The sequence below is a fragment of the Geospiza fortis genome, unplaced genomic scaffold (assembly GCF_000277835.1).
Source record: "Geospiza fortis unplaced genomic scaffold, GeoFor_1.0 scaffold237, whole genome shotgun sequence".
Lineage (NCBI taxonomy): Eukaryota > Metazoa > Chordata > Aves > Passeriformes > Thraupidae > Geospiza > Geospiza fortis.
This window is the reverse complement of record NW_005054319.1, coordinates 6823040-6849175: the sequence shown is the minus strand read 5'-3', so window position 1 is coordinate 6849175 and position 26136 is coordinate 6823040. Positions and strand designations below refer to the sequence as shown.

Sequence of the window (26136 nt, the reverse complement as noted above, 5' to 3'; positions counted from 1 at the left end):
CATCTGGACTATGGAAAGCTAGGAAATGAGAACAGCACTGCTGTGTTCTGCTTCTGTCTTGTCAGTGTAATCACTGCAGCATTTCAAAGCGTGATGGTGTGTAGGAATGGAAGCTGCCTCCCTCAACTCTCACACCTATAATGTTTATGAATGGCTGACCTCAGAGAGCCACTTATCTCCCCTGGCTGATGGAGTTACTCTTAGTATTGCCAAGCTGGCAGCAGAAAGGAGTTCAGTTTTAACCATTCATGTTTGACTGATGACATACCATTTCTGGCCTACTTGCTTATTACAAAATATGCTCTTTTATGTGCCATACTTGCCAGTTGTAACTTGTCATCACAGTTCCTGTGCAGCTCACATCTATGTTTATTAATGGTTTTTGATCCTTATGAGCTGAGAGGTAACTTTGTGGTACAAGGGCTGTTTGGATTGTTGGTGGAATTCATGTGGGTTTTATGTCTTCAAATACACTACATTGTAATAAATGTATTTGCTTGGTGTTGGGAATAGTATTTAATGGTAAATCAACTTCTATTGATCAAGTTCTTCCTTAACTGTATGAGGAGATGGAAACTTCAATTTGAATTCATATAGATGTTCTAACTAGATAAAGAGGAAATTCTTGATAAGGTTTAAAAAATTTGTCTGCTCTCTGAGCCTAACTTCCTTAGTGTGCCTGGAGAAACTGTTTCTATCTAAACAAAGTGTTGTTTAATGGTGAGCTGATTTGTCACAATAATTTTTATAACTAAAAAAGTTACCTCGATTTTAAAAAACTGTAATTGCCCTTTTGGCGTCTGGATACTTTTGTTTGGAAGTGTCTTTTACGCTGGCCCTTACCCTTGTTTGAGCTGGGTGTTAAAGCCCTTCCTCCATGCTGAATCCTCCTTGTGCATTAAGGGCTGTTCTCTTCTGACACAAGCTTCTTTTAAATACAACGTACCTTTTCAAAAGGGAAGTCTTAGAGGACTCTACTGCTGATCTGGTGTCTGTTTCCATGTGCAAAACAAGGCCTTTCAACACATTCCCTGACTCTTCTGAGATACGTACAGGGGAACAATCCTATTTATGTAGATGTGGTGCAATTGAGTTTTATAGACTTGCTGTGGGATGCTGAGGAGCTGCTGCACCTACTTGAGCTTTGACTTTGTCTTAGCTGTATGAAAGAATGTTTCTCTTCACTATTTTACTTTCTAATCCACAGTACTTGTCTTGGAAGGGGTTCAAGAATGATGCAGTAGATGGCAGAATGGCCCTGCAGTCCTTTTTCTGCACAGAAGACTGGAGACTCACAGGTAATTTTTTTACATGAAGGGAAATATTTATCTTAGTTTCTCTTTTCATTTATGGATAAACACTTGAAGAAAAAACCCCAGGCCCTGGCTGTTGGTTCTCAGCAGCTCTATTCTGTTACTTTGATTTTGTGTTAAGAATGTCTTGAAATCCATGTGATTTCTTTGCCATCAAAGAAACATCTCCTACTTGAGACACTCCAAATACTCTAAGGAATATGTCCCTCTAGCAACATCTGTACAATAAACAACAAGCCAGTAGGCAGGAGCAAATGGCATTGAATGTGGTAGAGAGTAAAGACAAATGTGCTGATGGCCATCTGTAGAGCATGTTGATAAACTGAGTTTTTATTGAAAATCAAGGTTTAGCCTGTGAAAGAAGTTCACTCAGGATAATCTCAAGTTTTATCAAGCCTTGTTTAGTGTTTACATCAAATAGTAATATGAACACAGCTTGTGAAAGAAGGTTATGTCTTTATGTTTTGTCACTGTAAAACAATCAAGCCCGCAGACTGTCAGCTGGCACCAAACAAGTGCTTTATCTCTGTTATGCTCTAGCTGTAATTTCTTTAATGCACAATTACATGGTGAAAAAGTGCTGCACTTGTTTTGCAATATTTGTGTTTGGTGTGTGATATCAAAGGTAAGTTTATGGCCCATACAGGCCTACAAACTTTTACAATGGTTAAACTTCAGAGAGAGAAGGTATTATATGAAATTTACAGTGTTTATCAGTAATTTTTAATTTTTTTTTTCAGTTTTACTCAATTACTACTTACTACTTTATGGAGTTTTTAATATTTGGCCTAATGTCAAAATTTCTGATGTCATCAGTGTAGAACAGACTTTAATGAGGAAAGGGTGGGTGATTAGTACAGGACTGCCTTCACAAGGGGAAGTGTAACACTAAATATTTAAATGAAACAGCTTTGTCTTTAAAGAAGCTTGTGCAAACAGCTCGTAGCTCATACTCCTGAAAAAATACATGCAGGCGTTCCAGAAGCTGAGCAAAATGCAAATAAAAAATACAAAATCTCACAACCCAACACATCTTGAAAACCTTGAAAGGATTTGGGAAAGTCATGTATTAAAGTGCACTCCAAGAGGTTTGTGGTGAGAGGACAAGGGGGAACAGATTCGTACTGAAAGAGAGTAGGTTTGGATTGGGTATTAGGAGGAAGTTCTTTACTGTGAGGGTGCTGAGATACTGCAGTGAGTCACCCAGAGCAGCTGTGGCTGCCCCATCCCTGGCAGTGTCCAAGGCCAGGCTGGACAGGGCTTGGAGCAACCTAGGATAGAGGAAGGTGTCCCAGCTCAGGGCATTGGAACCCAGGCCATTCTATGAGTAAATGATGCTGTATAAAAAATTGCTAAAAAAAATGGAAATCCAAACCTAAGCTTCAAGGGTTCAGGACATCTCTGTTCTTACATATTTTGGCTCTGATTTTAAAGACAAGCCATAATTCTTTTGGAGTTTGTCTAAGTGCAGATTCATTCTTACTCCTTTTTGTGAGAAAGGTACTTAGAACATAGGCCAAATGTATCAGACCCATAAAAGTCAGAATGAAATTTTCATTTTAAGTAGTAACCATGGACAAATGAACACAGTTTTCCTTTTTTATTTGAGACACTTAGCAAAAATGCTGAAATATCAAACATTTCCTCAGTAGCTACAATATTGCCACTATGTACAAAATATTTGATAAATGTAGTACACATATAAAAATACAGTATGCATTACATATATACAGTACAATGTGCAAAACATATGGCATTCAAACATATGGAATTGATTTTAGGGGTGCAAACAGCAAATACAAAGGCATCATGGTTCTAGAAAGGCAATACATAAACTGACGCCCTGATTGCCATAATTTGCATTTAGTAAAGTAGTGCTTAAATGAAGAGGGCTCCAGAGACAGGTGCTTATCTTCTTCTTTTCACAAAATGAGATGCTAAGACATAATTACGACTATGAAAATAAGAAGAGAAACACCTACTCGGGTTAGCGTTATTTCTACTGCAAGCAGTACTGTGAAGAAAATCCTATCTGGAAAAGCCTGTGCTATTATTTACTACAAATTTCTCAAACAACAAAAACAAATCTGTACTGTTAAACATCAAAAACAGCTTTGAAAATATCTACATCCTTAATTTTAAAAAAGTATGGATAACACTTTTGGGGACTTAATTTCCTATGTTTTAAAATACAAAGTGCCTCCTTTGGCAATATAAATGGCAATGCTTTGGTTCCTATTTAAATTTTTATATTATTATAATTTATTTTAGGCTGTCTTTTGAATATCTGAGCTGTATAATTTTATAAAAATAGTGTGATTATATAGTTAACCATTCCCTGCTTTCTTTTTGAGAATTTGCTCTCATAGCTAGAATGGCTTTTTTGGCTAGATTTCTACAAATACAGTTATGCACTTTTAACTTAAAAAGACTTTCTATTCAGTATTGGACACTACAGAATGCTGTAGGTGTCTCTTTTTTGCACTTTATTCCTAGCAAACTGGTATAAAAGGAATATTTGAGATTGTTTCAGGTTTTAATGGATGCTCTTTATTGGCCATGTATATACTGTATGTAACTCAATGCCACGGATCTCACATGAATACCTTCTGGGCTGTGGTCTAGAAGTCACTGAGAGGTGATTTCATAGACCACAATACAAAGAGTTTCAACAGAACATTTATTAGAGATAAGTGGAAGATTTTTTTCCAGTTTTAATAGAGTTTGCTTTAAGTTTATATAATACACTTAAGATGCCATCTGAATAATAACTGTTTACATTGGTGAACTTTCCTGTGTTTTGATTACATAATGCCCTTCCAGTTCAATGTATCCTGTAATTGCAGTTTCTCTGCCTTGAAAATAGTTCAGCAGCTTGTACTTGTGTTCTGATTACAATGCCTACACTTTTGAGGCACCTGAATGTTTGAGATTATGTAACAGAAAAAGTTTAATATTGACACTTCTGTTTGGATCACCATCTTTTCTGAACATGACTCTTGTTGGTGAATTTAGAAATACCTGGGAAATAAATGTCAGTATTAAGTAGTGATCATTTCTAAAAGCTGTGGCCTCAGCTTTTTAAAGTTCTGATTCTGCAGGTCTGCAAGCCCACATTGCTGGATTTTACTTTAAATTTCTGTAGAGAACAACTGCCATAAATTAATTTTATTGTCAGAGAGAGTATGACAATGCTTTTTTAACTATTTCTAATTTTAAACAAAATTTTGCCTGTAAACTTCCTTGCTGTAAGTGATGCTGAAGGGCACTAAAAGTGTACAGCAAATTCCATTTCTCTACTGAACACAGGATGTGACTCCTCCTGAGTAACATCAGCCTAGGAAAACATTGTCTGAGCTCTCTCTGTCTAGATGTGTAAACAACCAACTTTTGATTTTCATACTGATTGAAAGGTATTCTTAATTACTTTGAAGGACCCACTAACACCACATTTGATAGGATGCATTCTGTTAGCATACTGCAGCCATTAAATGGCAAATTTAGTGCCAGTGCATTCCTTTGCAACTGTTCTCTTAATGAGAAAGATTCAGTTCTGTGCAGTCAAACTGCACAGTCACAATTAAATTTCTAAGATGTATTTGTGCTACAAAAATTTTCATGTAAAAAACATGCACACACAAAAGTCTAAGCAAAACCTATTTCTGCCATAAACAGGCATATACAACTATGGCAAACATATCACATTTCAGAACAAAGTCTAAAGCAAACCATTTTATATAAGGTTTAATACACAATTCTGAAATGTACAGAAAAGTAATCACACATTCACTACACTAGAATATTTGTACTTCAGAAACTAAAATGATCCCTTAATTTTTATTTTTTTTCAAATAGACGTTCAGAGCAGAAAGCTATACCGTACTGATAACAAGACATCTCAACTGTTTGGGTTTATTTCTGCACAAAGATTTCTATAGATTAATTAACATTCTACACTGCCAATAAGGGTAATTTTGTAGCAAGATGACTTTGCCAGTTTCAAGCTGTATTTACATGCACATCAAAAATGACAGTACAGTTGCTCTAGGTTAATTTGTCCTCTAAAAATTAATTTACTTGCCTCTCATTTAATCAGGAGGCAGGGTCAAAAAGGGATAACTCTAACCACACATATATTGTATGATGTCTGGTGTATCACACATAATAAACTGACAGTACTGCAGAACACTAAATTTCATTCAGAGTTGTTCCTATCAGACCAAGAGTCCTTAATTCTTATTCTCGTAACAGCCGAGGGCACTTCGTATCTCAGAGTATCAGCTCCCAAGATTGGATGATGAACAGGAATGCAAAAAGTTGAATGTGAAGTGTTCACTGTTATTGAAAAGTCCTATACCATCAAAGCTTAAGGCAGACAGTCCACATGTAATATTGTACTCAAGTATTGTAGGCACAGCAAGAAGGAATAAGGAATTATGTCTTTCAACTGTGTGTAGTGAAAATCTCCAGAGATTGTTTTCTTGTACTTAGTTTCATATTACAGTAATTCTTGGCCAGTAAAACTAGTGAAGGTACATAATGATTTAAAGTGCTGTAATTGATATGATGCAAACATATATCAGTTCAAACCCTGAATCAATGTTGTAATCCATTATTTTATCTGAAGCCAATGGAACTCTGTCATATCAGTAAACCAGACTGCGTTATATCTGGAGATGCAAATTTTCAGTTAATTCCGTAACATTTTCTGACAAAAGTATTTGTTTGATGTTAACATGATTGTGTTGTGTTTTTCTTTTTGAAAAATGTGGTGAGTGTTGCTAAGTGGATAACAGCTACTTACTGTTTTCAGTATTTCTTTGATACATATCATTATTCTAAGAAGTAGGCAAAAGCTTTGGGGCATCTTTTCATTCAATCCTACAAAACTTTATTTTTGAAACTTGTTGGTGAGGAAAGAACCATGCCATGAGATCAGTTTTCAGACTAGAAAACATACAATATTTCTGCATTTCAGGAAACAGGGAGTGTTTCCTTTTATCTTAATTTAGGAATTCCCTAATAGGAAGTTCCAATTTTGTGTTTGATTATTAGCCTCCATCATCTATGGCAACATTTAACAGCTATTACCTGAGAGACAACCATAGAATGTCAAAGTATATTACTTCTACTTGATTTTTTTTTGTTTTTCTAACTGCTTTCAAAATAGACTCTGAAAACAACAACTAAGGGCTTTAAAACAACAAAAAATATTCATGTGCTGTGCTGTGAGGTAAGAGCTTAATTTTTGCTATTCTCTGTTTCAGATATGCAATATGCCTTCTTATCACAAACAGTACATTCTGATCCTGGTGTTTAGGATTTGTACTGAGCAGCTTCTCTGTTGGTTTCCCTGATGTTATGTAGTGGCAGACAAAGCTGTTCAACAGACGAAGTGTTCATTGAGAAATTATGGTTGTCCTATCAGCACTGTCCCCTGCAACTTGATCTCATCCTACAAACATCTTTTATTGAGGGCATTGGGACTATTCTTGCATAGATGCTTGCAGGATTGTAGTATACAACACTATTAATTAAACTTTCCTACTTCCTCAAACTTTTCTAGTATGCTGAGATACTGGATTCAATGATCTAACAAATATCCTCAAACACAAAGCAAAATAGGATATTTACTTCCATTATAATAATCTCTTGTTTGAAGACCACTGTGTTCCCCTCTGTTCACAAAAATAAGCTATATAAAGTTAAAAGAGTATACAAATAACTGTCTGATATACACATTAAAACCTAGCTATTAAATCCAGAGCATTGCTATAGAAAATTCAGTGTTCTCAATATTACCTGGCATTAGCTACAGTGGATTTCTTGCAGTTACACTTAATATCCCTTTGGATGCAGGTAAATTCCTCCCTCATGATTAAAGAATGGGGGAAGTGTTTTAAAATCCACAAAAGCAAAATATAAAAACAATCTGAACAAATTAAGAGACTAGATATATGAAATTTCACTGAACCAGCCAGTGCTTCTATTTGCCTTTGCCCTCACAATTAGTTCTGAACCTGGCTCAGGCTTTCCACAGGAACAATGAAGTGCAGTGATACCTCCCCTCCCCCAGCCATTTGCTCACTGGGTCAATACAGAGAACTGACATCTCACTCTCAGTTTCGTCATGTTGTGTTGCTCATTTAAGCATTACAAAGTCAGAGACGTAACTTCTCTCTTGTGATACACAAAGTCAGAGACGTAACTTCTCTCTTAAATATTTGTGATACATTTACCTTGGGGTACTTTTAATCATGAAGTACAATCATCCTTTCTTGACTTGTGAAATACAGCTTCCAGAGGGCCTGATCTGCATTACTGACAGGTGCATAAAGTGATTCACTGTTGTAAACTTGAAAATCAATAAGGAATTAGCTTCAAGCATTTGTTCTTCCAAACATTACTGTCTTAGTTTATGTTAACTGCAATCAGAATGGTTTAATAATGGACCTCTGCTGCAGAGAGACTTGCAGGTCGTGTTCTCATTGGCTATAGCTTAATCCCAGTGCAACTGTAGATCTTGTGGATCTAGAAAGTCAGTGGAAAACACGCTCGGGGCAGCAGAACTGAGAGGGGTGAGTCCAGATGAGGAGCTGGGCATTGTAATGTCCAGCCATTCCATATTGTCCAAATTTGTATCAGGAAGGTCAAGAGACAGACAAGAATTATTAGTAGTAAACTGTGGGTCAGATGTTTCCATGGGTGAATGAGAGTGATCTAAAATGCTGGAGTGATTAAGCAGATCATTCTGGAGGTCTTCAATTAAAGAAAATGACTCTCTGTCCTCATTACTACCTGTCAGTTGAGGAATTTCATTACCTGATGGTAAAGTTCCATCCAAGAGGGCTTCAAGTTGGTTTTCCAGACTTATAGACAAGCTGGTTGTTGGTTCTAAGGACGCAGGAGGAGGGGCCATTTGGATCTGCGGAGGTGGACGGGATATCACTGTGTTCACTGGCATTGTAGTGATGTTGGCTGTTACTGGTCTCATTTTAGATATGGGAGATGGTTCTTCTTTTATTGGAAGGGAAATCTCTGTAATAAAAAAAGCCCACTGTTGAATTCAAGCAGATAATGACATAATATCCTCCTACTGAGAAATTCCAGCCCATTTTGGGATTCATCCATAGTGAATGAAGTGCAGTAACAGTCACTGTGCTGCTCCACTCATATTCACATACACCAGACTCTGGCACGGCCTCCATGAACCACAGAGTATTTTAAAAAAGTCCTAGAGTTCTGCTTTCAGTGATAGCTCAGCAAATTAGCATGAGTACTGATGAAAAAAGGAACGTATCTCTAGATGTTACCTTAACCTCCTTCATGTTTACAGTTCTTCTCATTAACTGGAATAATTATGGAACCAACACGTTTCCTTGTATAGAACCAATTTTCAGTTTCATCCCTGTTTAGTACTGTCCACATTGGTTAATTAAGAGTCCATGAGATGAAATTATGTGATTAAGAAGCATTTATTCCCAATTCTAGAATATAAAACTACACTTCTGTCAAGAAGTTCCATATAAGACTGTGGCAGTAAAAATAAGGGGAAATAAAGCCTAAGTTCCAATTTATTCTTAGATGTGAATGAAGCCCAAAAACAAGACAGACAAATATGCAAATAAATCCTCTAGCACAAGTGATGTTCCTAGCAGAAAAAATATACCTGACAATATATTTTGTGCTGGTTTTCCAAGCAAAAACCCACAGCCTTCTCACTCTCCTGAAGTACATTAGTAAACAAAACATTTTTCAGTGCAGAGCTTACTTACATTAAGTGCAACAGGCCAGAATGCTTTACTTTGTTTTTTTCATAAAGATGATCATTAATTTAGCTTGAGTTGTTGAATACTCAAGTTACTTATCTCAGTCTACTCACATTTTCTGCAATTTGCATTGAAAAAGAAAAAAATACTCTGATGTTTAGAATATGTCTGAAGTCTTCCAGTAGCCTAGAACCAGACCCTTTGCCCTGGCATTCCCTCCTGTCAAGATACTTTTATGACAGCAGTTACAAACCATTCCCTTAATTGAATCACTTGGCACCACAACATCTCCCACTACTGTAATGGCTTCTTGGGCTACTAAGCCTAATTATGGCTGAAAGCCTCTTCCTTTTATTGCTGAGCTACTCTGTTTATTACTTCAGTTATATCAGTGCCTTTCTGATAGCTCCCTTATTTTAACTGACATAAAGTTATTATTCATTAATGTCTCCATGTAGTTCATGCACACTCTTCCCAGTAATGTATCTTTGATGTTTATAGTTGATAACACATGGTTATATTTAATGAAATTTTACTATCAGTGTTCTTGAACTCTTACCTTATTCTATTCTTTGTATAATTTCAATAAACATGTTATGGACTTGCTCAACCTTTCCGATTTTGATAAAGTATGTCTGTGCTAACCTAAGGTGTTAATCATTTGGATGCTGCAGAGATTATTGTAAAGGTCTGCCAGAGCTACTTTGCAAGCATGAAGTTCCACAGCAAGTTGACTGTATGTGTTTTGGTAAATGTTTTATTTAATAAGGAATTAAGCAAACTTTCAAAAATTTAGTTTCATTCAGGCTAGCTAGATTCTAACTCCTGTTCCTAAAAGAATTCTCATTTGATTATAGCAGTGAGTTTTTACTACCAGGTTTTAAATCTTTACATCACACAGCTGTCAATGAGCTTACCTCCACTCTTGATGAGAATATCAAAAAGATCATCCATCTGCTGACTGTGTGCACTGGAAATCTGTAGTGCAGGAGAACAGGGTTATTCTCTTTCATGTGGGATTTTTTCCTACGCTTATTTTTCCTAGTTTCTATCAACAGTATGTAAGTACTAACCTATAATAAAGACTAAAATCCTTAATAGGAAATTGTCTAGCTAGAAAACAGATACTTAGGAGAGACATTTGCAATCTCTGTAGTTGGTTTCAGTACAAAGGAGTAGGGAAAAAGCATGACAAAGACTTCATGAAGGCAACCTAGGAGAGAGGTGCAGGAAGCTAGGGACCAGGAGAGTTACTAACCCCATTTTGTACCAGGATAGTAATAACTGCAGCACTTAGGGCTTGCAAACCCTGCTCTGCTGTCTCTCAGAGATAGCATGTAAATGTCAGTCATGAAAGATGTATTTTATTAGGTGTCTTTGGGGTTTCTTCCCAATTTGTAGATTAATGTTCTTTTATTTTTTAAAGTGGGGGGGGTAAGCTTTCAGGAACTGCTCATTTTTTGTTTTAAACAGCCATCCCCTAAATAACTGAACATTAAGCAAAAGGTAAGAAAACCCCCCACAAACCCACTCATTCAAAAAGTCTAGAAAAAGTGGAGACTTTCATGAAGATCTGAAGAAGTGTTTTAAACCATTGCTTGTACTCCAGGGATGGGAATTGATTTGTCATCAGGGATGCAGTGGGGAGCCCCTAGCTGACTGGTAGTGACAGAGTGACCTAAGACAACCTGTGTCCCCTCCCTGTGGGGATGTCCCACACATGCCAAAGGGCATTAGGCACCCATAGCTGTGCCTCAGATCTGCCACCACAAAAACCCAACCAACACAAGGGGCTACAAGGTTTATCTTTTGGGATTGTTCTGAAATGCACAAAATTAGGAATACTCATTATTACTCATACTGGCAGAGCACTACACAGGATTATTCACCAAGATCACTCAATACAGACTCTTTTCAAGCAAGCACCTATGCTCATGTTTGCCTGTGTGTATAAACACACTGGCACACATTCTCCTCACGTTTACTCACTTTGGAAAATACAAACATCTTTCCTCTCTTAAGGAGGTGTGGGTATCACACATTCTCAAACCAAGTCATCTGAAGGCTAGTTAGTACCAACAGCAGCACTATCCCAATTAGATGTATCGCCAACTGGGAACTGTAAGACTTATTTACATAGATGCTGCTTTAATAAAAGAATAATGAAACAGGAGTCCTGCAGTTAAACACAGTTATGAAACTAGTGACAGGGTATGTTAGAAAATGTTGACACCGAACAAAAAAAATCAAAACCTGAAACAAGCAATGGTTTTGGTAATTGTAGAGAAAAGCTTTGTTTTTAACAGCCTAAAGAAAACAAGTACCTCACGCTGTGATGGCTGAATACTGCGGGTCTGTTTTATGGCCTCTTCGTAACGAGGAGGATCTTTTGTCTTGGACACTGTGTTGTTGAAGAGGGGCTGCTGAACAATGTAAGGCTGGGCTTGAGATGGAGACCCAGGCTGCATGAAATAACAAAATAATGACTAAATAATGTGATTTAGTGAATTGAGGATGTATCAAGCTCTACAGATTATTCTATTTTGTGACATCAGTCCATGTATTAGCGTAATCAGAGGGATAAAATCAGTTTCTTTCCCCCTCCCTCTAACACATATGCACATATCAGCATTATTTTAATCTACAAAACATTCTTCCTTGATTGAACTGCCATATGTAAACCATCACATGTTATATAAGAATAATAACGTAAACATGAACTTTATGGAAGATTGTTAGGATATCCTTACCTTGTTGGGAGCAGCAGGTCCATTCTGCACAGAAGGGACCTGATTACCACCAGGGTGAATGTTAGAGTTTGATGTTTTATTAATAAAAGATTGTGAAGGTGTTGAAACTGGTGCAGTCTGATAGGAAAATACTGCATTTGATGTAGCAGGTGGAAAAACCTGAAAAGGATTAACAGATCAGTCTCAGATTGTGGGTTTTTTATTTTAAAAAAAGGTAACATTGGATATATTACATTAATGAAATAGAAGACCTTTTTTTCTAAGGTACTTGCTTGCTTAACTTCTCTATTAAGTGAATGTTATTTATACTGATTTTTCCTTTAAGTGGAATAATTTTTAAATTCAGAACAGTTAGTTTCTGAAAGAAACTTTGTGCTCTGACATACTTTCATTCATCACTCATTACTAAAAACATTTTCCTGCAATTTTCCAGGAAGCATGAGGAAAGTGTATGAAACAGTTCAATAGCATATCCATAATTTCCCCATCTAGTGGACAGTCAATAACTTGAGCTTATTTCTGACCTGATACAAACTGTACATATATCCACATTTGCCCTCTCCTGCCAGTTTTAAGACACAATAGTTTGTCTGTCATATAATTCTAATTTTTTTTGGAAAGTAATAACAGGTATCTATGAGGATTGAGGGAGAGGCAAAAGATAAAACTGATGGACATGGGTATCAACTATAAGTTTGGTTACTGGTATATGAAACTTATTATTTCTTCAACTGGTAGTCCACATACTCACTGTAAATGACTTCCAGCAGTATCCTGTTTCTCATACTTTTGAGTTAAAGGGAGATTAAGAGAAACTATGAATGCATCAGCATGTAAGGCTGTTGTAAATTCAGTATCACTCCCAAAGACCTTTATAAAAAAGGTGACAAATCTTAGGTAATGGATGGAGAGAGGTAGATCTAATGCTGAATGCATGAGGGGTGTCCTGATCTGTTGTATCCCATCGATATTTTCATTTTGATGTTAAAACTAGTGCAACAGCAGGCTGCAAACTCTGCTGGGAACTGTGGTCTTCATGACAACTGATCTGAATAGCAGGGAGGACTGGAGAAAATGTCCTACAGACATTTCAAGGAACTTGGAGGCAGCAATGGCAGCAAGCTGCCAGTCTCTGGTACAAGTACATGCCTCAGGATGACTGGAAAATTTCTCTGTAGGACCTGTTACATTAACAAGGTAAGATCAGCCCCTCACCAAAGCCCAGAGAACCTGCATTAAATCTGCTTTTTGGATGTATGTCAATTTTGACTCCTGGAGGATAACCTCAATGTCCATGAAACAAGCAGTGTGAAGAGTATTGATGCTGCTTTAGCTGTGTCCCCCTTTATCACCCAGCTCTCTAGAGAATGGCAATGCACAATCGTACATCCTCTAAATTAAGTTGTTATCTGCAACAAGAGCCCAAGCAGAGGTAGATAAGGTCACACTGCTCAGGAACAATCCCCAAATCACAGCAGAACATGGGGTTCATGATGCACTTCTGTAAACTGAAATAAGATCTTTGGAGGCTGAGATGTAACAGTTACATAATACACTGTAAAAATGACCCTCTTAATCTTAGAATTTGTTTCTGGATTATCTGTCCCTAGGGGCAGGCTGAAAAACCTTGCTGTCCACTGATAAGGATGCAGTAAAGGTCCAAAACTAATCTCCACATTCCTAATAATAGAGGTCAGTCTAGAAGAGGCTCAGAGGAGAAAACCTTTTCTTTTGTGATGACTGGTACTGATGGGTTGGTATGAGTTCCCATATGAACATGACTGGAGTGGCAGTCACAACTGTACACCCAGTGCTGAGGAACATGTGTTGGAATGGGACATTACAGAGCTGATTGTTTTGGTAGAGAGGAAGAGAAGGATTCACTGGAATTACCATCCTCAGGATCTGAGTCCATAGCTTTTTTCATAAGGAGGGATGACATCAACAAGGAAAGTCAGAAAACCAGAATTATCTTCTATAAAAGAATAAATCTTTGAAGTCCTAAGTAAAAGCCTTCCCTTAAGAACTGCCTATGAGAATCTCACATTTAGAGCCAGTGGCAAATAAGAGAAAATGACTGGAATATACGTGGTACCCACCACTTGTCCCAAGCGTGAGGAAGGATGCAGTAGGAGTCACGCCCTAAGTGTACCATTAAGATAAAAAGTCTTTCGACAATGTATTTATCTGCAACTGAAAAATAAAGTCCTGCACAGACTAAAATTTTGGAAAAAGGAGTTACAAGCCCATAGTATCACACAGCAAAACATGGTACAGATGTTAGGTGACTTGATCATTTGAATATAACACAGATGACACAAAAAAGATTCTCAAAGCACTGCCTAGAACTAGATTATACAACTATTTATCTTAATGTTTATTGCTATCCACAAACCTTTCTGATTTGTTGGCTCTGACCAAGTGCGTGCTGCGTGATGGTATTTTGTTTTGATTGTGGAGCATGCATCTGAGGTGCTGTCTGCACCAGGCCAGAGGAAGAAATAGGAGCAGGTATTTGTGATGGGGTCTGTATTCCAGCTTGTGATTGAGCCTAAAGGATGAAGATAAAATATTTGAATTATTTGTATCTCACACTAAGTTACATCATGTAAAAATCTATTGCACACCTTAAGCAGAATAGCAGTAACTTGTATTCTGGGAGGGATGAGTGGGAACTGCACAGGAAACCAAACTGTTACTGTGTTTGGTACTGGGGAGTTCCCAGCTAAAAGGTGATGTTTATTTTGCCAACAGAGTTTAAGACAAAGACAAACTGGAGAGAGCCCAGCAAAAATGCTAAAAAGAACAGGGCACAGAGAGAGCAGGTATCAGTAAGAAAGGACTATAAGAACTGGCTTGAGTAAACAGAAGACAAAACTGATAATGCAAGAAAAAGGTTGCTTTTAAGACCATGGTAATTTTTAATGGCCAGTGAAAGGCAAGAAGTGTGTCCAACCTCATTAAAAACAATTTTAAGTGATAGTGGAAAACTTTCTGGAGTACAGATGAAGTAACATACCAGGACAAGCTGCTTAAGGTTGTAGCAAAATTCTAGCAGGATTTTAGAACAATTCATGTGGAGATCTGGGTGTATAGTTCCTAGGAACAGTTCTTGCACTGCAGACTGGGGCCCAATGCAACACATCCTCACCAGAATTTTCCACCCCTCATAAGGTTTGCTGGATGTGCTGCTGCACAGGCTTGCAGCAAGCCTAGGCCCACAGCATGCACAACAGCCAGGGAGTCACTGCAGCTGGAAGAATACTTTGCTGCCATGATGGGTGGCAGGGGATGTTCAAACAATGCCACTGGGAAGTGCATTACTGCTTAATTCTACCATTCTTAGTTCAGACCAACAGGTTACATTGATTCAGCTTGGTCAGATTACTCCTATACCTCTATATTTATAGCCTGTCTTGGTTTATGCTGTATTTATTCACTACCCATAGTCAGCCTAGAAATAATATTTGCACAACCATGGTTTCTTTTTCTAAGTCCACAGGAGAGTTGTACAATCTGGCATTCACATTTTTAAATATATTGAAGCATCATCACATAGTAGGTAGTTCACATATGTTTTGCAAACAGGGCTATCTCAAAGTACTGAGATTGTAGCTCTCTATTACAATTTGCAGTTAACAAAATGATGGTATATGCTACTTTAAATCAAATTGTACATGGAGGCAGTACATGGTAAGGCAACTGCTGTTCAGGAAAGAGTATCTAGGAACAAAGTTGCAAAGAAACAAGTATTAGAAGCAGGTATTACAAGATCAGCTCAAGCTTTTGTACTGTTCCCCTTAAGCAGAAACAGGCTAAGCCTGAGTTTTAAGTTAATCTTACAAGCAGCACATTTACCTATTTACACTAAGTTATGAAATACTGCCATGCAGGTTACATGATAAAAAAACAGAAACACCCTTACCTGCAACTTGATGTTTCCAACTGGTAATTGCACTGCAGTAGCAGCATTCGGTCCCTGGATAGACAGTGGGAGGAGCAGCTGGGCAGTTCCTTGGGTAGTTAATAAAGCTTGGGGCTGGGCAACAACTGCAGTTTGTGGCTGCCTCTGTGGACTAACATAAAACTGAGAAATGGCATTCTGAAGTTCAGCTTTGGCCACAGGTATCTCCTGCTTGATAATGACCGCCTTTTTGGCAACTGGATTCTGGCCAGCAGTGTACACGGGCTGTCCTAAGGAATGGCTGGCTACAGGGACAGATTGACTGGTACTTGAGCAGTCAGCAGGGGCAGTTTCATCTTTGACAGCAGCACTGAACTGCTTCTGTTCCAAAGCAGCTGAGTTACCAAAAGTCTGAGACTGTTGCTGTTGTCCCCTTTTTTCAACCTCAAGTTGCATTTTCAATACTTCCACAAGTTTTTGCTCTTGTTCCAGTTTTCTTTTGAGCTCTTCAATTTGTTTTTCTTTTTCTTGAAGCTTGCGGTCCTTTTCTGCTACATCAAACTCCATGGTTGAGATGCTGCCACTGCTGCGATTCTGATTATCCTCGTTTGTGCTTGCCCTCAGGGGTGAAGTACTCAGGAACTGGGATGGTGACATCATGGTCATTTCTGGGAAAGTGTCTGCCATACTCGTGTCATCTGTGCTTAGACTGGACTGTTCAGAGGGAGAGGGAGATATAGGCAGGGGAGAGCTGACATTTTCAGTATTTACTGCTTTGCTGCCAGGTGCAGTAGATGTTTTTTCTGGAGGGAAGCTGGACATCGTATTAGCCACTGGTTTATTTACTGTTGCAACAGGAAATGCCACAGTCACTTCCCCAGTGTTACCTGTGGCCCCACTAGAAGTGGTCACTGTCACAGAGGTACTTGTAGCAACCCCATTGTGGTTAAGATCTTGATAGGTTTTCAGACGCTCAATAAGGTCTGTTTTTGTTCCAGACACTGGTAATCCCCTCAGTTTCAACTCCATTTTAAGCTCTGCCACCTGAAATAAAACAAAATAAAACACTATAATAAAAAAGGAAAATATTAAAACTTACTGATAGACATTCTTATTACATCTTAATAATGAAAATTATTTTCATTCCCATATTTGCTAGTTATTAAACCTCTGGGTTCTGACAGCATGCATTATCTATGAACACATTGCCATGACCTCCTACTTACTTCAGTGTTTAAGTGGCCAAAATCTTAGCAGTGTTCAGTTGTACAGCGAATAGTAGCAAATTGATGATGTTTTTTCATAAATATTCAACATGGAAAAATGCACCTACAGCTCCAGTTCTGAGCTAAAAACCTCTGTAGCAAACCAGCAGACAATGGCAGCAGTGCAGATAAAAGCAGTGAGCAGCAGCACGCTGAGCCCCTTTGTTACACCATCAGGACAGACAGATCTGTTTCTGAGAAACTTTATCAGGTCAGCTGATAATTTAATAGACCCATCAAACACAAAAGGCTCTCTTGCTAATTAGCAACCAAACAGTCACCCTATGTGCCATCTGTGTTTCCTTTACAAAAACAGTTTAAGCAGTCAAAATTACTTTCTGACAGAAAAACATTCTCAGTTTTTTCCAATAAGCTTACAGACAAAGTAAAGTGCAAATATGTTGAGTGTAAATTGATTCTATGCTTCAAAATGTTTATCATAAACATGCAGCACAAATAACTGCAGTGTTGGGGCTCCCTGCATATTAGAGCTACCTCTAATAGAACAGAAGGTAGTGACCTCAGTAGTATTTCAGTACTCAGCCAGCCTAGAATTTAAGTTGGAGGTATTTTTGATTTGGAAATGATGAAAAGTCACAGCAATATATTTTACATCTCTAAAACCCACAGCAATTTTATGTTAAATAACTCCCTAGCCAGTGACTATCAGCTGCTTCCCCCAGTCTGGTACCCTCTGCACTTGAGAGTGTGTTCTAATTCTTCTCTTTTTCAACAATTCATTCCTGAACTCAGAACTGATTTAGCTGATTCAGTGGTAAAACCACCACCAGCAGGTCTGCAAGGAAGGCTTATATGAGTGTTACCACATCAGGAGGAATACCAATAAATTGTGCCAAGAAATAGATAAGTGAACAGCTTTAATCACTGCAAAGCACAATTTCAGATATTAACTTAAATATCTTCACCAGTTTTTAGTTAAAAATTTAAAGACTGGAAAACTGATTTCAAATGCTGTTGTTTGAATTGCATGTTATAGACTTATTTCATATTAAAAGATTGGTTTTAACTTAAGATAATGTATTACCACCTTGAGAATCCAATCTTATGGAATTTCTTCTTTTTATCCCTTCAAATTTAAAAGAATCCTCCCTCCCACCCCTCACAAACCTTGGTAAAGGCAGAGAGAAAGGAATTAATTGCCCACTAGGTGTCCCTACGCTGCTGCTGAAGTTTGGCACATTCCTACAGCTGCTGAATCCTAAACCCCCACAAGCTGCCTCAGATTTGTCTTTATTCCTTCTCATGTATTTCAGAAGGAAGAGGATCCTACGCAATGCCCTCATAGTGCAACCTGAACAGTCTACACAGTTAGTTATAACTTAAAGAAATTTTGGAATTTAGCATTCATTTTCAGATGTGTTGAACTCTAGTAAGAAGATATTGTCTGTTCTCTCTTTACAGTCTTATTTCTGTTTCTATTTATAGCAGTGACCTCTCAGAGTATGTTTTTATTAGGCCATCTTCTAATTTATATTGCTTAACTAAACCTCTTCACTGATACACTGAAATTGTCATGAGGAAATTACTGCTCCTGTGTTTAAATCTGCCTGAGCTGAAAAACTTCACATGAAGTGAACCTCACAGCTTACCCAAGGTGTCATAGTGAGGGACCAATACAATGTGTCTGAAATTCCTCCTCTTCTAATTCTTTGGGAAAGAAATGTCAGTTCTGGAACATATGCATATGAGGAATCAAATATTTCAGTCCAGGAGAGTTGTGTATGAAAACTCAGACAATGTTATCCTAACCAATTAGGAGGAAAGGACAGTTTTCATTGGTACAAATTACCAGGCATATTCTTGACAGTAACAGTTCACAAGTTATGAATTACAGTAATGCACAGGACTGGACAAATCCCTCTTATCTTTTACCTTCAAGTCATCCAAGCTTGAAGGTAGAGGACCTGGTTTCCTGCTAGGAACATTACTGTTCTGTCTTGGTGAGTTGGCAGCTGATGTTGGTGTACTGTTGTTCAGAGTATTCAGTGGTGAATTCCCATTGTTGCTCTGTTTGTCATTCAGTGGCCTTCAAGTAATAGGAAAAAGAGGGACAAGAATGTCAATGCTAAATATATTATGTTTTCAGTCAAGAGGCTATGATTCTGAATCTCATGTCTGTGAAGATAATGAACAAATTAACTTTTTTTACAAATCCATGCTTAACCTAACACATTACTGTTAAGTATTTTCAGTAAAACAAAACAGACAGGAAAACATAGAGTAGTATGTTGCTATTTTGGTTTGGTTTGCAGTTAAGCATACCAATTTATGCTTCATAGTTTTGATTATTGTTATGGTATCTCTGAAGAACACTATGGACTGCAAACTCTATTTACACAAATTAATCACCAGCCAGGGCAATTAGTTTTTTGTCTGGCATCAATAACCACCCCCCAATACTGAACTCTGTGATGCAACCCTTCCATAGATGTCCAATGTTCACACACACTATGGACTGACATAAAGCAGTTCACTTTGAAGATGATGCATTTTTATCAGCTGTACTCAAGAATCTCATATAAGGATTCTGAAGTAATTGTAAAAAACTAAAAATGCCACCATTTACACTAGGTATCGTAAGTCAGCTCTTCTATTTCGTTCAGCTGATTTATGAAGAAATGTTTCTGAAATGTCAGTAAATGGAACATAAGAAGCGTGGGCAAGCAGGCAGAAACATCGCCAGTCCAAATGTTAGGATACATGGTAATTATAAATACAACCACAGATGGTAGCTTTAGCTTTTCTAGCCTCACTTGCTGAAGAAAAAGAACTCAGTGAAAACTCATTTTAAAAAAATAGCTGAAAGTCAGTTAGAATTTAGGGTTGTGTGACTGTGGCATGCTACACTTTAAGCACTTCTAGGAAAAGACTGGTCTTAGATGATGAGAATGAAACTCTGCAGATAGTCAACTTCTTGTTTTGTTATGGGATGCTGGCAACTCTTTAAACATTTATTTTTTTGACTGTTTCTACCTATAAAGCAGTGAGAATACTTCTCACTGGTAAAAGTGCTAAAGATCAGTACTAATGAGGAACTCATATAAGCATTAGAGATGAGGCTATAAACAACAGACAGATCTTATCAAATCTAAAAAGACTGTTATGTCTTATCTGTAAGTTCAAGAATGTGGTTTGTGAATTCGATGTAAAAAAATAAACCCACAGGAATAGTGCATGCCTTTGTTAAAGACATGGTCTGCAAGCTTCTCTCCTGACTACCTATCTCACATTTGAGTGAAAATGGTGTCAAAACTTTCTTGATTTTGCACAAACACTTCCGAGTTTCAGATATGCATTTGGTCAGAAAAAACCATCTTACAGGTAAGATGTTCTGTTTTCATGTCACATAAAAATAACTAGGACGACCTCAAGGCTTCTCAGACCTCAGGGTTATTTTAACAAGAGAACAACCTCACCACCTGTTAAATAAGGCAAATAATACCCACAGTGATGCATAATAGCACTTAAAGTTTTCTTGGGTTCCAACTGTCTCTTTCATGTTTGCAAACCATGTTTACTTCTAAAGCCCTAAGCCTATAACTGATGTATATGTTTTTTCTTAGAAGGACATAAACAATGCTTCACATACTTCAGCAGTGCAGGTAGAATTGTCTGGTAGTTGTAGTGTTGTTGCTGTTGGCTCAGGATCTGCAGCTGCAAAAACAGTTGCTGCTGTTGTAGCAGACGAGCATAGTTGGAGTCCATCTGTGGCTCATTTTTCTCACCTTTCTGATCAGGTGGAATATACTGATGATACTTCAATTTTTTCACCCTTGGCTTAGGTTCTTTACATTTCTTGCTCCGATGTTTATCATTTGGGTTCTTTGGGTGGCTTTGCTGTTTATGGATGGAAAAGATTGAAACAAAATCACAACAGATGTCACTTAAAGCAGTTATGCATGGCTCAGAGACGCAGCATACCACAGCACTTTTACCATAGAGAGCTGCTGAAAACAATTGTCCTTGAAAACATCCCCAAATTAACCATCCTTGGGAGGTTAACATGCTCCAGCTGGCTTATCCCCTGCACATGTAGGGGTCATCAAATCACAGTTTGTGAATGGTTTTTCAAAGGTGGCACAGCTAAGGGATTCTACTAGTCATGACCTGTCATTGCAAAGAGGCATTCTTCTTAAGCAGCTAAGTTCAAAGCCACTTAGTTTGTGGAAGTAAAAGCCAGTATTCTAAATTCCATCTATAAATATCTGAGGTACTTAGAGGTCTAGACTGAAAGCATGGACAGACACTCCTATAAATTACAGGCAGCAATATCTTCATTAGCAATGCTCAAGTGGTTAAAACTCTCTTCCTTTACAAGCTCTTTGAAATTATTTTGAGGGAAAAATTGAAGGCAGTTACTTAATCATACAGAAGGTATCAAAGCAGAAATGCTGTGCTGATCCACACCTGTTCACTACACAGATAGCCTCTTTTGGGGTACATCTGAATTAAGGTCCCACATTAAGTAAGCTGGTACATATCCAGTGATTTCAAAGGATATAGCCAAATTTATATTAGAAAATGAGTGCCAGAGGTCATCCTTGTACATTTAACTGAGTTAATTTCATGTAGGTAAGTAGAAGTCTACATACAAATATTAACACAGATGAAGACAGCGAAGTTACTGAAATGAAATATGATGGACATCTAAAAGAAATCCCTCTCTAACTGTATTTGAAAGGGTTTTCAATGCTGCTGGCTAAGTCAGTGCAAAAAGAGAATTGGTATGTTCTTCTGATCCCCAACAAGGATACAGTAACTTCTCCCTCACAATGCATTCTGCTTATACATTAAACCAACTAAGAAAACACTTGTGGAAAAGGAGCAATGCTGTTCACCACTTTGGTTACTGGTAGACTATGAATGCAGTGACTCTCTTTCTATTCAGCTATCCTCCATATAAAACTAGATTAGAAGGCAGACAGAAAGTAGAAACTCTGTATTGCAAAAATCTATTGTCCTTATTTCTTAAAAATTTCCATAGCTATGTAATGCACAATTCTGCCTGAAAACTTTTGTCAACTGTACTGTAAGGACCTCTTGGAATAATGAGCTGGTCTCTGGGGTACTGGCTGACCTTAGCACACAAAAACTTTGAGTCACCTGCCCAGAATGCTCCCCTGAACAGCAGCAGAAGTTGTTAGCTACAGGCACTGTAAGGTTACTTGTGTAGTTTTTCATTAAACACAGCCCTGTGTGTTTAGCACACAGATGAAGAATGTTGTCCTCAGGGGCCACAGTTGCAGGTACCCACCTTCACTAAGGTTGGCCCAGGCTTTGCTGCAGATACAGTGGTTGTGGTCAGGGTGGTTGCAGCAGTGGAACGAGTCACGTGCTGTTCGATTGTAGAGGGAGTTTTGAGGAATTCAGGAACTGGAGAGGTTAAAGGTGGATACTAGTATTAAAAAATATAAGGAAAAAGAGAAACATTAAAAACATCAACTGTCTGAGTAACTGGAAAAAATGTGAAAAAGTTAAGACATTTTACTACCACATCAAATTGACAAAATACTTTTTTGGAGGAATGGTGAAAACGGAACTCCTGTACATGTGTACAAGTATTCTATAAGGGCACAGTTTGGCCCACTTCAAACACAGCAAATAAAATGATTTCTTACTTTGACTTCTTAGTTAGCTATGAAAACACTGCTTTATTACTATAAAATTGAGGCCTTCAGTATTTTTTGTGTGAAGTCAGATTTCTGTGTATACAAGGAGAATCTTACCACCCAAACAAGCACTGTCAGAAAAGCATTGCTTTCATAAATGTCAAACTTCAACACAGGCAAACAAACTTCTTGCTTCAGAATGATCACGCAGCAGGACAGAAGGTGCATTTTCACCCTTCCTGTGGTATTTTCACAGAACCCCACCTCTGACTGTGCCAGGAGGTGCATTTCTTCTGTATCTTATGCCAGCAGAAGTGTAAACCCAAACTTTGCTCATCTTAAATTTGTCATACCAATTTTTATTGAGCTGAAATTGGTTTGTGATTTTAGGTCTTAAAGAAACCTTATTATTTCCTTCTGTGGTGAATATCCCTCTGATGGAATACAGACTCTACATAAACAGATCTCAGTCCTCATGTTCCTAGATATACAAAGAAATCTTTACTCTTTTCTAGAAACAGAGATTTTGTTCTCTGATTATCCTCCTGTTACAGTTAACTGGATTAACAGTTTTCATTAGTCTTTCTTGGATATAAGTAACTGAAAATGTACAGGATATTCCACATAGAGTCTCACTGCATCCTTACAGTGGCATTAGCACTTCTACTGGAATCATCTCTTCTGACAGGCTTGCAATCTCACAGAAGATGTCCAGAGTAGCTCCGACTCCACTGCTGAACACTGCACCCCAGCTCTCTTCCTCCTCAGTTTTCTCTTGAGTCAAGAGTCCCCAGGTTTCCACATTTCTTTGTGAGGGACATTGTGTATTTTTCTTTCCAAGAACTATTCATTCTATTGGAATTGCATTTCTCTCCTAAAAGCCAAATCAACCAGTTCTTTTTGCATAATAACAATCCAACTGTGTGCTGACTACATCTTCCTACTTTTGTTAGGTGAGCCGTTCTTACGTCAAGGTTGTTAACGGTAACACGAAACCAGAACATCCCAGATCAACTCCCACAGAGCACTGGTACCTGCTTCCTTTCAGCCCAGGACTTCCCTCTTTCTGTCTCATTTCTGGTAATCTCCATCCTCATTTTCCTAGTGTTTAATATCATCCAGTAATAAATCCAGCCAGATGACATCAGTTGCACTTCCATTGTTTAAGAAAGCAATTAGATCACCTAGTACAATGCTCCTTTTATAAAAGCCCCTTCTTTATATTCCTATCAGTAAACATCCTTTTTCTTCCAAATTAATTCCAAGACTTGCATTATAATTAAGTCCGACAGGTACTTCTTTCTGTTTCATTTCTTCCTGTACCTTTCCTGTGTTTTTCCATGGGATTGTACCACAAAGGACTTAACTTGGTACACATTTTGCAACTCTGTGTCCTGGTTCTTTTGTATTTCTGGGATAGCAGGTTCCCGAGGTGCCAGTCTGCATGAACAAAGCTCTCTGACTTTTGCTCACAATTAATTTGTAAGAAATTTCCATTTTATCTTCGTGTTTCATTAAGACATCTCGCTGTGTTCCCAACCATCAGCTGCCGAGAGGCAACTATAGCTGCCTTCCCATAACCCAGTAAACTGAATAGTGGGTTTGATCCCTCTGTCTTGCAGCCACACAGAAGAACAGCTCCTGATGCTTGCTTTATTAAATTGCAGATTTACCATGCCCTCCCTGTCACTGAAACACTGTGCACATGCCTGGCCTGGGATCCTGTCAGTTTATGGTGGCAGGCTAAAGATACAAATGTCTCTATTTTTACATCCAAATTTCAAAGTGTTTGCTCTGGAAAGCACCTGATATCTACACAGTGCCTGTTATTTGCTGGACTTGCACGACAAAAAAAAAGCACCACCAAAACCCCAAATTACCTCTTTTCACACTGTGTGAAAATCATGGTGTTAAACATTTTCCTCCTGCCAGAGAGTAAATTATTTTTCCTTACACTAGTCATTATCCTAACCTATACACAAAGCTTTTTACAGACTTCCCAATTTTACCTGCAAGTGTTAGATGAAGCAATGAACCATGCACATAATTTATTTTTAAATTCAAAAACTTAGATTTAACAGGTCTTGACTTCTTCACTTGATTGCTTCATAAACTAGTCATTATTTAATTTGAACGGATCCCTATTTCCAAATAATATGCTTTCTGTACCTTTCCTGCTAGATGCCAACAAGAATCTAGCAGGTCAACAAGCTACAGAGAATATATTAGGGAAACAGTCATTCTGTGCCATCAAGCAAAATTCTCCAGCTGTTTTGAAGATAACTATTTAATATCTTCTGAATTGTGAATACCCCAATTTGATCTGTTTAGAGTATGACTAAAATGCCTAATCCTAACCAGATGCAAGTACACTGGGTTAAAGCAAGTTTTAGGTCATCAGTCAGCAAGAGCTGAAGGTTCTCAAAATTATGTTACATCCTCTGATGTCTGGAAATGTGTGGAGGAGGAGGCCTTTAAAAGAACTCTGGCTGCACTCTGCTTTATTCAAAACGTTCTTTGTATTTTTTGTATTTACTTTGTTGTAATAAAATTTAAAATTTATCAGAGGAAATTAAAAGAATAAAGGAGCCATTCCCAGACACGTCTCCTGTAGGAACCTGCTGTGCTGTTATTCTTTAATTCAAAAGGAACAACAAGATGAGCATCTGTTTTGTTCTGCAGAAGAACAACTTCTCATTTTAGATGTGTGCACAGAAGTGGCTGTAATGTGATATGAAATCCATAAGCAAAGGCTTAAAGTTCTATCTGAAGCACTTTTTCAATCACGTTCAAGTGCCTTACTTTTTGTTTCTGCAATCACAGATCTATCTTATGCTTCCTACTTGAAAAGCTTTTGGCATGTATTGCTTTGAGTATTTTTATTTAACTCTCCATTAGGAACCTAATTCCTTACTCAGGAATCTAATTTCATGTGGTTTCTTTTCAATCTATTCAACACAAATTATGTTCTCTCAATGTGAAACCCAACTCATATCTTAATCTGTATGTTAGGGAACAATGAAATAAAATTGTGCTGTACTTTGCATCCAGCATTGTTTCTGCATATGAACTTTACAATACTTTTTCCCTCTCCTGTGATAATAAGAAAACCAAGGAGAGTAACACCACATCCTGAACCACTCAGCTGTCAAGTGTCCATGGTCATAAAGACATTATAGACTTTGGAGCATTAACAAGAGCTATCTCTTTTTTACTTATTTAACAGTTGACTTTTACATTACTTTCTGCAGTAAGGAGCAAATCCACAGCTCTCTAAATCCTCACACATTTAGATGCTCTGCTATAAAGATAACATTTTATCTGCCATGACACAGTTACTTTCCTTTCTTTGTAAGTACCATGAGGAAATGCTAAAAACCTCAGAGAAATCAACATAACTGTTATTTTGATTTCTTAAATAGTAAATTCCTTAGGCAGTATTTTAAAAATATAGGAAAGAATATTTAAATTATGTGGGAAACCTTTTTTGTGGACTTTTCTGAAG

The 26136-nt window shown here is 37.8% G+C and overlaps 1 protein-coding gene and 1 long non-coding RNA gene across 3 annotated transcripts in view; one reads left to right on the top strand and one right to left on the bottom strand.

Moving 5' to 3' along the window:
* Window positions 1–1206: 1206 nt before the first annotated feature.
* The window catches only part of LOC115947808, a 51312-nt gene continuing 26382 nt past the window's right edge, over window positions 1207–26136 (top strand). The window contains exon 1 of the long non-coding RNA XR_004081667.1: window positions 1207–1298. This is a non-coding gene — a long non-coding RNA (uncharacterized LOC115947808). The remainder of the gene's footprint in view (window positions 1299–26136) is intronic.
* The window catches only part of MRTFB (myocardin related transcription factor B), a 34522-nt gene continuing 15908 nt past the window's right edge, over window positions 7523–26136 (bottom strand). The window contains exons 7-15 of one of the 2 annotated variants that reach the window (XM_031056495.1): window positions 22277–22417; window positions 20612–20859; window positions 18895–19048; window positions 15758–16780; window positions 14228–14383; window positions 11833–11991; window positions 11407–11544; window positions 10000–10060; window positions 7523–8351 (exon numbers count right to left, since the gene is read on the bottom strand). In XM_031056495.1, coding sequence (XP_030912355.1) covers window positions 7813–8351; window positions 10000–10060; window positions 11407–11544; window positions 11833–11991; window positions 14228–14383; window positions 15758–16780; window positions 18895–19048; window positions 20612–20859; window positions 22277–22417 — 2619 coding nt within the window. In that variant the 3' untranslated portion in view covers window positions 7523–7812. The remainder of the gene's footprint in view (window positions 8352–9999; window positions 10061–11406; window positions 11545–11832; window positions 11992–14227; window positions 14384–15757; window positions 16781–18894; window positions 19049–20611; window positions 20860–22276; window positions 22418–26136) is intronic. The other variant, XM_031056496.1, reaches the window with a different exon arrangement.